Source organism: Dreissena polymorpha, chromosome 12 (assembly GCF_020536995.1).
Source record: "Dreissena polymorpha isolate Duluth1 chromosome 12, UMN_Dpol_1.0, whole genome shotgun sequence".
NCBI classification, from domain to species: Eukaryota; Metazoa; Mollusca; class Bivalvia; order Myida; family Dreissenidae; genus Dreissena; species Dreissena polymorpha.
Window position 1 is genome coordinate 50,163,550 of NC_068366.1, and position 14,208 is coordinate 50,177,757.

At 37.1% G+C, this 14,208-nt stretch overlaps 1 protein-coding gene across 5 annotated transcripts in view; it reads left to right on the forward strand.

The window, feature by feature from the left end:
• The window catches only part of LOC127852332 (syntaxin-binding protein 5-like), a 113,724-nt gene that overhangs the window by 65,087 nt on the left and 34,429 nt on the right, over positions 1-14,208 (forward strand). For 4 of the 5 annotated variants that reach the window (XM_052386265.1, XM_052386266.1, XM_052386270.1 and 1 more), the window contains exons 16-20: positions 4,721-4,873; positions 5,965-6,048; positions 9,250-9,398; positions 10,013-10,101; positions 11,068-11,118. In XM_052386265.1, coding sequence (XP_052242225.1) covers positions 4,721-4,873; positions 5,965-6,048; positions 9,250-9,398; positions 10,013-10,101; positions 11,068-11,118 — 526 coding nt within the window. The remainder of the gene's footprint in view (positions 1-4,720; positions 4,874-5,964; positions 6,049-9,249; positions 9,399-10,012; positions 10,102-11,067; positions 11,119-14,208) is intronic. The other variant, XM_052386268.1, reaches the window with a different exon arrangement.

The window sequence follows — 14,208 nt, forward strand, 5'->3', positions numbered from 1 at the left end:
TTTCAGTGGCTGGATGTGTCAATAGTGTGTGAGGTGTCTGATTTCAGTGGCTGGATGTGTCAATAGTGTTTGAGGTGTCTGATTTCAGTGGCTGGATGTGTAAATAGTGTATGAGGTGTCTGATCCAGGGGCTGGATGTGTCAATAGTGTATGAGATGTCTGAAGTCAGTGGCTGCATGTTCCAACAGTGCACAAGGTGTCTGATTCAGTTGCTGGATGTGTCAATAATGTATGAGGTGTCTGATTTCAGTAGCTGGATGTGTCAATAGTGTATGAGGTGTCTGATTTTAGTAGCTGGATGTGTCAGTAGTGTACAGAGTGTCTGAATTCAGTGGCTGGATGTGTCAATAGTGTTTGAGGTGTCTGATTTCAGTAGCTGGATGTGTCAATTGTGTACAAAGTGTCTGATTTGAGTGGCTGGATGTGTCAATAATGTATGAGGTGTCTGATTTAAGTTGCTGGATGTGTCAATAGGGTACAAAATGTCTGATTTCAGTAGCATGATATGTCAATAGTGTATGATGTGTCTGATTTCTGAGGCTGGATGTGTCAATAGTGTACAAAGTGTCTGATTTCAGTAGCTGGATGTGTCAATAATGTATAAGGTGTCTGATTTCAGTGGCTAGATGTGTCAATAGTGTTTGAGGTGTCTGATTTCAGTTGCTGGATGTGTCAATAGTGTAAAAAGTGTCTGATTTCAGTGTCTGGATGTGTAAGCAGTGCACAAGGTGTCTGAATTCAGTAGCTGGATGTGTCAATAGTGTGTGAGGTGTCTGATTTCAGTAGCTTATTGTGTCAGTAGTGTACAAAGTGTCTGATTTAATTGGCTGGATGTGTCAATAATGTAGGAGGTATCTGATTTCAGTTGCTGGATGTGTCAATAGTGTACAAAGTGTCTGATTTCAGTAGCACGATGTGTCAATAGTGTATGAGGTGTCTGATTTCTGAGGCTAGATGTGTCAATAGTGTACAAAGTGTCTGATTTCAGTAGCTGGATGTGTCAATAATGTATGAGGTGTCTGATTTCAGTGGCTGGATTTGTCAATAGTGTATGAGGTGTCTGATTTCAGTAGCTGGATGTGTCAATAGTGTACAAAGTGTCTGAATTCAGTGGCTGGATGTGTCAATAGTGTTTGAGGTGTCTGATTTCAGTAGCTGGATGTGTCAATAGTGTACAAAGTGTCTGATTTAAGTGGCTGGATGTGTCAATAATGTATGAGGTGTCTGATTTAAGTTGCTGGATGTGTCAATGGTGTACAAAATGTCTGATTTCAGTAGCATGATATGTCAATAGTGTATGATGTGTCTGATTTCTGAGGCTGGATGTGTCAATAGTGTACAAAGTGTCTGATTTCAGTAGCTGGATGTGTCAATAATGTATAAGGTGTCTGATTTCAGTGGCTAGATGTGTCAATAGTGTTTGAGGTGTCTGATTTCAGTTGCTGGATGTGTCAATAGTGTAAAAAGTGTCTGATTTCAGTGTCTGGATGTGGTAGCAGTGCGCAAGGTGTCTGAATTCAGTAGCTGGATGTGTCAATAGTGTGTGAGGTGTCTGATTTCAGTAGCTTATTTATTGTGTCAGTAGTGTACAAAGTGTCTGATTTAATTGGCTGGATGTGTCAATAATGTAGGAGGTATCTGATTGCAGTTGCTGGATGTGTCAATAGTGTACAAAGTGTCTGATTTCAGTAGCACGATGTGTCAATAGTGTATGAGGTGTCTGATTTCTGAGGCTAGATGTGTCAATAGTGTACAAAGTGTCTGATTTCAGTAGCTGGATGTGTCAATAATGTATGAGGTGTCTGATTTCAGTGGCTGGATTTGTCAATAGTGTATGAGGTGTCTGATTTCAGTAGCTGGATGTGTCAATAGTGTATAAAGTGTCTGAATTCAGTGGCTGGATGTGTCAATAGTGTTTGAGGTGTCTGATTTCAGTAGCTGGATGTGTCAATAGTGTACAAAGTGTCTGATTTAAGTGGCTGGATGTGTCAATAATGTATGAGGTGTCTGATTTAAGTTGCTGGATGTGTCAATAGGGTACAAAATGTCTGATTTCAGTAGCATGATATGTCAATAGTGTATGATGTGTCTGATTTCTGAGGCTGGATGTGTCAATAGTGTACAAAGTGTCTGATTTCAGTTGCTGGATGTGTCAATAATGTATAAGGTGTCTGATTTCAGTGGCTAGATGTGTCAATAGTGTTTGAGGTGTCTGATTTCAGTTGTTGGATGTGTCAATAGTGTAAAAAGTGTCTGATTTCAGTGTCTGGATGTGGTAGCAGTGCACAAGGTGTCTGAATTCAGTAGATGGATGTGTCAATAGTGTGTGAGGTGTCTGATTTCAGTAGCTTATTGTGTCAGTAGTGTACAAAGTGTCTGATTTAATTGGCTGGATGTGTCAATAATGTAGGAGGTATCTGATTTCAGTTGCTGGATGTGTCAATAGTGTACAAAGTGTCTGATTTCAGTAGCACGATGTGTCAATAGTGTATGAGGTGTCTGATTTCTGAGGCTAGATGTGTCAATAGTGTACAAAGTGTCTGATTTCAGTAGCTGGATGTGTCAATAATGTATAAGGTGTCTGATTTCAGTGGCTGGATTTGTCAATAGTGTATGAGGTGTCTGATTTCAGTAGCTGGATGTGTCAATAGTGTACAAAGTGTCTGAATTCAGTGGTTGGATGTGTCAATAGTGTTTGAGGTGTCTGATTTCAGTAGCTGGATGTGTCAATGGTGTACAAAGTGTCTGATTTAAGTGGCTGGATGTGTCAATAATGTATGAGGTGTCTGCTATCAGTTGTTGGATGTGTCAATAGTGTACAAAGTGTCTGATTTCAGTAGCATGATGTGTCAATAGTGTATGAGGTGTCTGATTTCTGAGGCTGGATGTGTCAATAGTGTTTGAGGTGTCTGATTTCATTAGCTGGATGTGTAAATAGTGTATGAGGTGTCTGATTCAGGGACTGGATGTCAATAGTGTATGAGGTGTCTGATTTCAGTAGCTGGATGTGTCAATAGTGTTCAGAGTGTCTGAATTCAGTGGCTGGATGTGTCAATAGTGTTTGAGGTGTCTGATTTCAGTAGCTGGATGTGTCAATAGTGTACAAAGTGTCTGATTTAAGTGGCTGGATGTGTCAATAATGTATGAGGTGTCTGATTTCAGTTGCTGGATGTGTCAATAGGGTACAAAATGTCTGATTTCAGTAGCATGATATGTCAATTGTGTATGATGTGTCTGATTTCTGAAGCTGGATGTGTCAATAGTGTACAAAGTGTCTGATTTCAGTAGCTGGATGTGTAAGTAATGTATAAGGTGTCTGATTTTAGTGGCTGGGTGTGTCAATAGTGTTTGAGGTGTCTGATTTCAGTTGATGGATGTGTCAATAGTGCACAAGGTGTCTGAATTCAGTGGCTGGATGTGTCAATAGTGTGTGAAGTGTCTGATTTCAGTAGCTGGATGTGTCAGTAGTGTACAAAGTGTCTGATTTAATTGGCTGGATGAGTCAATAATGTATGAGGTGTCTGATTGCAGTTGCTGGATGTGTCAATAGTGTACAAAGTGTCTGATTTCAGTAGCACGATGTGTCAATAGTGTATGAGGTGTCTGATTTCTGCGGCTGGATGTGTCAAAAGTGTACAAAGTGTCTGATTTCAGTAGCTGGAAGTGTCAATAATGTATGGGGTGTCTGATTTCTGTGGCTGGATTTGTCAATAGTGTATGAGGTGTCTGATTTCAGTAGCTGGATGTGTCAAAAGTGTACAAAGTGTCTGAATTCAGTGGCTGGATGTGTCAATAGTGTTTGAGGTGTCTGATTTCAGTAGCTGGATGTGTCAATAGTTTATAAAGTGTCTGATTTAAGTGGCTGGATGTGTCAATAATGTATGAGGTGTCTGATATCAGTTGTTGGATGTGTCAATTGTGTACAAAGTGTCTGATTACAGTAGCATGATGTGTCAATGGTGTATGAGGTGTCTGATTTATGAGGCTGGATGTGTCAATAATGTATGAGGTGTCTGATTTCAGTAGCTGGATGTGCCAATAATGTATGAGGTGTCTGATTTCAGTGGCTGGATGTGTCAATAGTGTACAATATGTCTGATTTCAGTGTCTGGATGTGTCAACAGTACACAAGGTGTCTGAATTCAGTGGCTGGATGTGTCAATAGTGTGTGAGGTGTCTGATTTCAGTAGCTGGATGTGTCAATAGTGTACAAAGTGTCTGATTTTAGTGGCTGGATGTGTGAATAATGTATGAGGTGTCTGATTTCAGTTGCTGGATGTTTCAATAGTGTACAAAGTGTCTGATTTCAGTAGCATGATGTGTCAATAGTGTATGAGGTGTCTGATTTCTGAGGCTGGATGTGTCAAAAGTGTACAAAGTGTCTGATTTCATTGGCTGGATGTGTCAATAATGTATGAGGTGTCTGATTTCAGTAGCTGGATGTGTCAATAATGTATGAGGTGTCTGATTTCAGTGGCTTGATGTGTCAATAGCGTACAAAATGTGTGATTTCAGTGGCTGGGTCTGTCAATAATGTATGAGGTGTCTGATTTCAGTGGCTGGATGTGTCAATAGTGTATGAGGTGTCTGATTTCAGTGGCATGATGTGTCAATAGTGTGCGGGTTATCTGATTTCAGTGGCTGGATGTGTCAATAGTTTATGAGGTGTCTGATTTCAGTGGCATGATGTGTCAATAGTGTACGGGGTGTCTGATTTCAGTGGCTGGATGTGTCAATAGTGTATGAGGTTTTTGATGACCTGGATTCTCCTGACCTGGACTTTCCCAAGCCCAGCCTGGCGGTGATGGGGCAGCATCAGCAGAGTGGAGGAAGCATGGGCTCCTACTCCAGCAACGCATCTGATAGTGGAAAGGTATGCATATTAGCAGCGTTCTGGAAAAAAAAACAGGCTTAATGCATGTCTGCATAGGCTAATAAAGGACATTTTACGCTTTGATGGATTTTTTATAAAGGTTTTCTCTTTTTTTTTTAAATGCTCTGTATGTGAAAGTGTTGTCCATCATTAGCCTGTCCAGACTGCACAGGCTAATCTGGGACAACACTACGCATATGCATTAAGCCCAGTTTTCCCAGAATGTGCTTCATGTGTGGGAGGCTATCAATGTGGGAAATATTGGGTGGGGTTGAAGATGTAGGTTGGTGTTTAGGATAAATTTGTGATGAAGTATTGGCAACATCTACAGCATGGGGGCTTATTGTAGCACTGGGTCCAATAGAAGAAAGGTACAAGGTTTTGGAGCAGTTGGTAAATTGTTGGTGGGGGCCAGTCAGGCCTAGTTTTAAGGGGGAGGGGGTGGGGGCATTAGTGGTTGGGGTCGCTTGGGGATGAGAATGAGGGTCAATTGGTGGTGGAGTTGATAGGTGGTGGATGTCAATTACAGGTGGGAGTAAATATGTGATGGGGGATATAGGCTCCCTATTCAAGCACTGCATCAGAGAGTGGCAGGTATGCATCCAAAGGGCTTTAAGGTGGGTAGGAATTAGGCATGGAAGCTTAGAGTCTTGGGTTTTAATCATGTGAGTTCTGATGGGGGATCATCATCATTTCATCACTGTTTGCATTTGCTTTCTCAGTCAGTGTTTCATGTTTTCATGTCATATAATTGAATGTTTAGCTTAAACTGATAATCATCAAAGTCATTACTCTTGACCCTGGATTGAAGTCAATAATAAACATACTGTAATTAATTTTAAGCTGTCACAGATGTGTGTTATGTACTACTTTTTATTGGCTTCAAAAAAGGGGAAAAAAAAGAAAGAATCTAATAAAAATATTCAAAAATTCACAGATGTGTGCTCAGCTATAATTATTTTGACAAACAATCTGATTACAACTTATAAGTGGCCTTCTACATGCTTAACTTACAGATTTATATTTGAAATATAATGGACTCGAAAGGATATTTTTAAAGGATTTTTTAATATTGTATGTGTTACTTTCAGCAGTCAAAACCTAGCTTAAGTCTTATGGCCCAACAACAAAAGTCTGGTGGTAGTATGGGCTCTTATTCATCAGATTGCGCAAGAGTAAGATTTCATACTCCTTGTCACCTTCTGTACTCTTTTGGTGTTTTATCAACCTTTGACATACATTTGCTATGTATTTGTGGTGTTTACTCTGCTTCACTACGTGGACTTAAATGTGTCTTGCTGCTTAATTAATGGTACAAAGAATGAAAGAAATTGCATACACAGTGCTTTGTTAAGCCTCTTTTATATGGCGGTTAGAAATAAATAATTAAGTCATATACTAGCCTTTTGCTTTTGTTACACAACTACATTCAAAACCTATTAAAATACTAAATTTAATTGAAGGTATTTTGTGTAGAACAAAAACAAAAGCAAGACAAAAAAATAATATTTAAAATATCATCACACTTGAATATGTGGAATTCTTTGTAAGGATTTTTATCATTTTGAAACATATTTGTCTTAAAGACATGATTTGTGTTATTGTCTCTTTACTGTGTGTTTTGTGTCTTGTCAGTGTTTATTACAGATTTACTTACACGTTTGTAATGGTATGATCTATGATATTGCATTGCTTATGGTAAGACTTCTCTTTGTTGCAAATGTAACATTTTCCAAACAATTATTGTCCCCTACCGGTGAAACCAAAGGGGATTTATGGTTTGCGCTCTGTCCGTCAGTCCGTCACACTTTTCTGGATCCTGCAATAACTTTTTTAATTCTTAATATTTTTTCATAAAACTTAAAACATGGATAGATGGCAATATGGGAATTTTGCACGTCATTTAATTTTGTTCCTACGTCAAGAATTCTGGTTGCTATGGCAACATTATTTTTTTTAAATCTGACAATGGTGGAGTTTCACCGGTAGGGGACCATATTGCTTGGCAATCTCTTGTTTTGGTTGAAATTAATGCAATAGGAGAGTAATAAAACAATGGATACTTTTTAAATAACATTGGTTCCTATTATACATGTTTCAGACAACATGTATCGAGTATTTTTAGATAGATTATACAGATTTTGTTAATCAAATGTAAAGAAATAATACAATAATTTTGCACAGTATATTGTTCTTTAATAAATTTAAAGCCCCAGATTTATGCCACGAGTTTTGATACTGATACGGCCAGATATATAGACACATGTTTTTAGATTTTCAGAATTAAGGTAGCTTAACCTCACATTCAGCTGTAATTATAAAAAGGCTAGCGATAAATTGTCCGGCATTTTGCTAGTGTTTTCCAGTTGAACAAAATCAGTTGTCTGTATTGCAACTGGGCAGCACTTCAATCTGCATAATTGTTGCAAAAACACGTTATTTTTGTAATTTTTATCTGCACCATTATATTTCACGTGTGACTTATAAGTGTACCAGTGATTTTATCCAATTAAATGTTGTCATTTTTCTACTTTTTAACCTTTTCTTTAAAGGATCTTTTTTTATAAACAAGATTTAAACTCATGAATTTGTATTTGTAAGTCATTCGTTTTTATGAATTGCACTTGTTAGTCCGTCAGTGCATCACTACGAACATACTTATACATACACATATACACCCGAAACATTGTGTTCTGAACTCCTCTTGAATACGGAGTGGCTTTCTCTCAAACTTGCTCAGGTTTTTTTCTTTAATGAGTATATGATGTTAAGAAAATAGTTCTGGCAGAATTATTGCCCTTTGTCTGTTTTTCTGCTATATAGAATATAGTCCCCTGAATTTCTCTTTAACTACATGGTTGATCTAGCGCAAACTTTCATTGGTGAATGACCTTAAGGTTAAGATGATTTTAAAGAAAGGTCTTTGGCTGTGACACATTTTGGCAGAATTATAGTCCAATGAAGCTGGTCTTTTCTTTACGTTTTCAACTTATCTTTAACCCTTATAGTGCTGCAACCAAATTTTGAAGGCCTTTGCAAACAGTTTGGATCCAGATGAGACGCCACAGAACGTGGCGTCTCGTCTGGATCCAAACTGTTTGCTATTCTGATAGTATTCTTTGAAAAAAATCGAAGAAAATGCTTATTTTAGAAATTCAGCAGACGACATTTTAGCAGATTACAAATTTCCCAGCATGCAAAGGGTTGAATGGATCTTGCTCAAACTTTCATTGTTGAATTATCTTAATGTTACAACAGTGTATACATATATAGTCAACAGTGTTTACATATATAGTATATATAGTGTAATAGTCAAGCTGTTGTAGTTGAGTCTCCTAATGGTTTATATTATCTTTAACCCTTTCAGTGCGGGAACCGAATTTGAAAGGCCTTTGCAAACAGTTTGGATCCAGATGAGACGCCACAGAACGTGGTGTCTCATCAGGATCCAAACTGTTTGCTATTTTGATAGTATTCTTTGAAAAAAATAGAAGAAAATGCTAATTTTAGAAATTCTGCAGACGACATTTTAGCAGACGACAAATTACCCAGCATGCAAAGGGTTAAGAAGGGAATATTGGCAGTGACCAGTTTCGCTGAATTGTTGCCCTTTGTCTTTTTGTCCAATTTAGAATATATATTGGATTTGTCTTTTTTAAAACGTGTTGTGGGGGCATCTATTTTTGTGACACAAACATGTATCAAGTCTCTTTCTGATTTGCAGGTCATATCTTTCTGTAATTTTTTAAATTGAGGTGAACTTACAATAAATTTTTTTCAGTTAGAACTGTGAAATTTGAAGGTTGATAATTGGTTTACTTATCGAGATAAAGACCGTGTTGAAACATAAATGTGATAGTACCAAGGGATCTGCTTAAAAATGTCAGCCTAGCTCTGGCGAAACTTCGTTTAATGCATGGGCGTAAAGTGTCATCCCAGATTAGCCCACGCAGTCTGCACAGGCTCATCAGGAATGATACCTTTTGATTAACCTGAGAATTCATTAATAGGAAAGATTTCATAAAAACAAAAAAGTGTTGTCCGAGATTAGCCTGTGCAGACTGCGCAGGTTAATCTGAGTTGACTCTTTATGCATATGCATTAGGCCTTGTTTTCCTACAACAAAGCGCAAATTAGCAGTAATCAAAATTAGCTGATTAACTAAGCAAGCTTGAATACTTATCATTTCTTGTACCAGAGACTGAAAAATGTTACAAGCTGGTCTGTATGAAACTGAAAATATAAACACGCCTGGAAAATATTAACATGCCTTGTTCAGATTCACCAGTGCAGGGTTAGAGAGCTTGCAGGCAATTTTGATCACTGCCTTATGGGCTAAAGTGCTAATTTACGAACTCTTCATTTTCTGCTTGCAGTCTGAACCGTTGACGGCGCTGAAGGTGCGGGGTGGCGCCCGAAAATGGAGCCCGGGTTACCAGTGTGACCTTGTGGGCCTTCTCACCTGGAATGATAACGAACACCCGGGAAACATCACCAGTATATGTGTGAATTCCAACTACGGATTGTGAGTAGGCAGTTCTGATTCCTTCTCTACGCATGGATCTAGAAAACTGGTTTGCGCTAGGTTTTGAAAAGCACGTGCAAAATAGTTTACAGAATAATTTGTTCAATTAAATACACAAAAATGTTTTTTATCATTCCCAGAAATGTACTTTCGCTTTGAACAATATTCAGAACATGTGTTTTCATGTTTCATGCAATCTATTATAAAATTCACTTGTTCATTGGTCATTATAATTTAATACAGTGTGTGATACACATACATTAGGTGATGTCTTACCCATGTTAATCATGTCCTAATTGGATGTCAAATACATCAATTTTTTTTAATAGAAAATAAGGTTATATCCCTCAATAAAATAAAATAAAAGTATATCCCACAATTTTATTTACTGCATACTTCAGGCGAAATTGGGAACTGTTTGATTTTAAAGTGGTCAGCATACATAACAGAATGAAATGATTTCTTCGTTTTAGATGTCTCTCTGTTAACCTTTCAGTTAAGCATTTGAGAGCAATTGTTTTGTGGTCGTTTGAAAATTAAACTGATGACAGTAGATTATGTGGAAAGCACATAACAGATATCTCCTCCTATATCATGGTATATCTACTTTTCAGGCTAGCATTCGGAAACGAGTCTGGCCTAGCCATTGTGGATATCATTCAGAAAACCTGCCTGCTCAATTTGGGGACTCCAGATTTATATGGTAAGTATATTGGGCCAGTTTTCTACAAAGCTGCTAATTGAAATCTTAAATAAGCTTGCACTAACTTTAGGTAAACAAATCAATAAAGTATTTTTTTTAATGCTGCAATGTCAATAATCAAGCTATTATTTAGTGGCAAAAAACAACAAATTAGACTCTGACATTAATTTTTCTAATATACTCTGTCTACCCCAAATTAAATTGTCTTGAATTTTGGATAAATGGCACATATACCAATATATGTTTTTCAGGGCATGAAATCTTCGCGGTTTAGATTGAAATAAGTTTGTTGGGGGCTAATTTATTGGTTGAGTGCATCTGTTTTCATCCGAGAAGTATTACTTAACACATGAAGTTAAAATTGTGCACATCATTATAAGAAGGATTCTCTGTATGACTTTGCTGTAATAACAGAATTATATGTCATATACTATTGATATTACATTTTTTTAAACAATGATTGCTGTTTGCAAACAGTTAAACTTAAACATATGAGCAATACATGTATGTAAAAAAGTTGTTTAGAAATAGTTGACTGGGAAACAGCGATGTTCTGTCTGTGAATCAAAGACATTTTGTTAAGTTTTTATGAAGGAGTTTTGTGGATACCCTGTCACATCTGGGACAACACTTCATGCACATGCATTAAGCCCTGTTTTTCCACAGCAAATGCTCAAATTAAACTTCTGGTGTGTGGCAAATCTGGGGGGGGGGGGGGGATCACTGCAGTGAAACATGTAGGAGTTTGAAAATTAAAGCAAAAATCAGGACTTGTATGAGAGCTTGATGAAAATTAAAATTCAAACTAGAATAATAAATTATAGAGTAGTAGATTGGTTATAAAAAACAATAAATACAGTTAATTGTGCAAAATAGCTTGTAAGTAAAAATACATAGAACAATGCTGAACTATATGAAGTTTGTGATGCTCCATCCTTTTTTGCTGGAACTAATGTCGTATTTTAGGTTTCAAGGACAGCAACTATCATCATAACCACCACCACCACCATCACACACGTAAGGTTTATAATGCGAATCCCCTCCAAAGCTATTATTTGTTAACCCACCCACGGATTATTTATAAGGTGCTGCAGCACCGTAGTCCTACCCCACCCACCCTTCCCCTCTCTACCAACCATACTAAGGTTCCTGGCATTTACTTTAAGGTTCCATTAGGTGTTAGAATCTAATTGTGTCTATTACAGGGAATTGGTTATTTGATGATTTGGATTAAAGACATTGAATAAAAAAGGAAACGGCAAAATTGTAAATTTGTTAAATTTTGTCCGTTTTGTCCTTACTAGGACTTGGAATGTAACTGGAATACAGTTGTAATGACTGGATCATGCATTGGTGTTTATGTAAAAAGGTATTAAAGATAAACAGACATTGTTTTCACATTTAACGTATTATTTTATTTTACTATAATTTTGTTGTTAAACTTAAAAAAGCAAATAGTATACATATCCAAAAAAAATTGCAAATTACTGGCTTTGAACTAATATTATCAAGTTGGTTTGGGGTGTGTATATTTGGATTGAAGAAAATTAAGAATGAAGTCAAATAACCAAGCTTCACCGATATGTATGAGTGGTGGATTAGTTTTTATAAATTTTATATAGAATACTAACAACCAACACTTTTCATTGTGCGTGTGTTTGTTACTCATGTGATGTAGCCAAGATGAGTGAAGAAACTGGTAAGACTGCTTGTATCCTACATGGTGAAGGCTCAATTGTTATATAAACAGCGTACAATCTCACACAAGGCTTTACACTTTCTTTAGGTTTGATTTCCATGTAGGCTTGATTGTGTAGACGCCCTTTACAAAATGTTGGGACATTTATAGTATATAATATATAACATCCTGACATAAGTGAAGATGAGTGAAGAAACTGGTAAGACTGCTTGTATCTTTCATGGTGAAGGCTCAATTGTTATATACATTTGTAAACAGCTAACAATCTCACACAAGGCTTTACACTTTCTTTAGGCTTGATTTACATGTAGGCTTGATTGTGTAGACGCCCTTTACAAAATGTTGGGACATTTATAATATATAATATATAACATCCTGACATCAAATACCCAGAGTTTTTCTGTTGGCAAGGAAAATATTTGTATTGTTTAAATGTGGCAACAATGATTAAGAAAAATGTTCACTATAAAATGTATTTCTTATTGTCATTTTGAATATATATTGTATTATTAGAATTTCATTTATTTTTGTCGGGTCATGTTAAAAGCAGAGTTGTTTATGTTTTGTGTTTATTAAATTTTGTATTTGATTATTCTATTAATTTGATTTAGTTTGTGTTATGAAGCAGTTTTGACATATAACAATATGGGGATGTGTGGTTTAAATGTGCCTTGTTTTGCAGCTGGCCTAAGTTTGTCCAGAAACATTTACATAAATCAAGTTACTTGTAACTTCCTTTGTGTTTAAATAACATTGACCAAGTTACATTTAACTTTATTTGCTTAAATTACATACACCAAGTTACACATAACTTCCTTTGCTTGTTGCTGACGCTTCAATTTTTTGTTTTTGCATAGGTAGATAAGGATGCAGAATTTAAAACCAATATGTTGTGATACGCCCCTTATACATGTAAGCTGGATTATGCCTGGGACATTTTTTACTGTTTTCCTTTCCTCTATAGTCAACATTGTAATGTTATACAATTTTCTGCATACCATATGGCTTCACCTTTGGAAACTCTACATAGTGCAGTCTTGTGTTGTACACATCTATTATCTTGGCCGTCTTGAAATATGCTACAACACTGAAGAAAGTGGTGATTAACAAAAAAGTTGGAACTGAAAGTTATGTGAGTTTCATTTCTAGCTCAATTATTCACTGAACAGTCCTAGCCATACTACTTGCCAAATTTTGGCTTCTGCGTAACGCTCTCGTCAAGGTAAAGGTGCAATGGCTCTTTATATCTGTTTCTTGTTCATTTGTTCAATAAGAGCTTTACACATGTGCAGGGGTAATGGCGTGATGTCACTTAACAAGTTCCATTACTATGGCCTTCTTTTTTAGCAGGATTATGACCCTTTTTGTACTGGTTAACGTTTGTGAACAACTACTCCATACCTCTATATTAAAAGTATAAATGAAAATAACACTTTACATATGTGTTTGTGGTCTTTATGGGCAGTCAATGACCACAACCGGTAACTGTGACCAGCTTTTTAGAAGGACAATTTCACTTATAGAATTCAGATTAAGGTTTGCTTGCAAGATGAAATGCAATTGAAAATTTGGAAGTACAACAGATATATATTTGGAACTTCACACATGTGGAATCATCATGTGAGGTCACATACCTAGGCAAATAACTCCTACTTGTAATGAAGCAGAATTACGGCACTTTTACAATTCAGGTAAACATTTGTGTGCAGAAACTTCTGTCTTTAGCTGATATGTATACCTAGACGTACAGGATTGCATCTGGAACCAGTTGAGTCAAGCTCATGATCACTGTGGCTATAAATATAATAACAAGTTTGCGTTTACTAACTTTATTAGCTCGGCTGTTTTCAGAGAAAACCAAATTATCTGACAAGCTTTCATTTATTAAAAAATGCACCCGTGGCCGAGCGTTGGCACCCGTTATGCGATGTTCTTGTTAAGGATGGTGATAGTATTCTGAAATTGTGTGTGTACATGTAGGTAGATTACAGGTAAAGGATTTGATTTGGGGCCAGCTTGATCAAGGGCACTGTATGTTCAGTTTGGATGGAGGTATTGTGCTGTGATTTTGTTTATAGGTAGCTTACATTCAGACCTAGGTTGGGGTTGCAATTGGGGCCAGTAGGGTCAAGGTCACTGTTACTATCATAAAAAAATGGTTTCTGCTCTATATTGGTAACTTTGGTTTGGAGGGAGCTAATGTGCTGTATATTTTGTGTATGGGTAGCTTACAGTACAGCCAACGGGGAACAAACATATTTCGCTATCCGCGGCGGCAAGGCGCAACGAGTCGATGCCGACTTGGCTGTTGAAGCCGCGTCAGTATGCGGCGGCAAGTCGCATTTCGCCGCGAAGCTTCGCATCTGTCCGCCGAGACATGCCAAGGCAAGCCGCAATCTGCGACATGA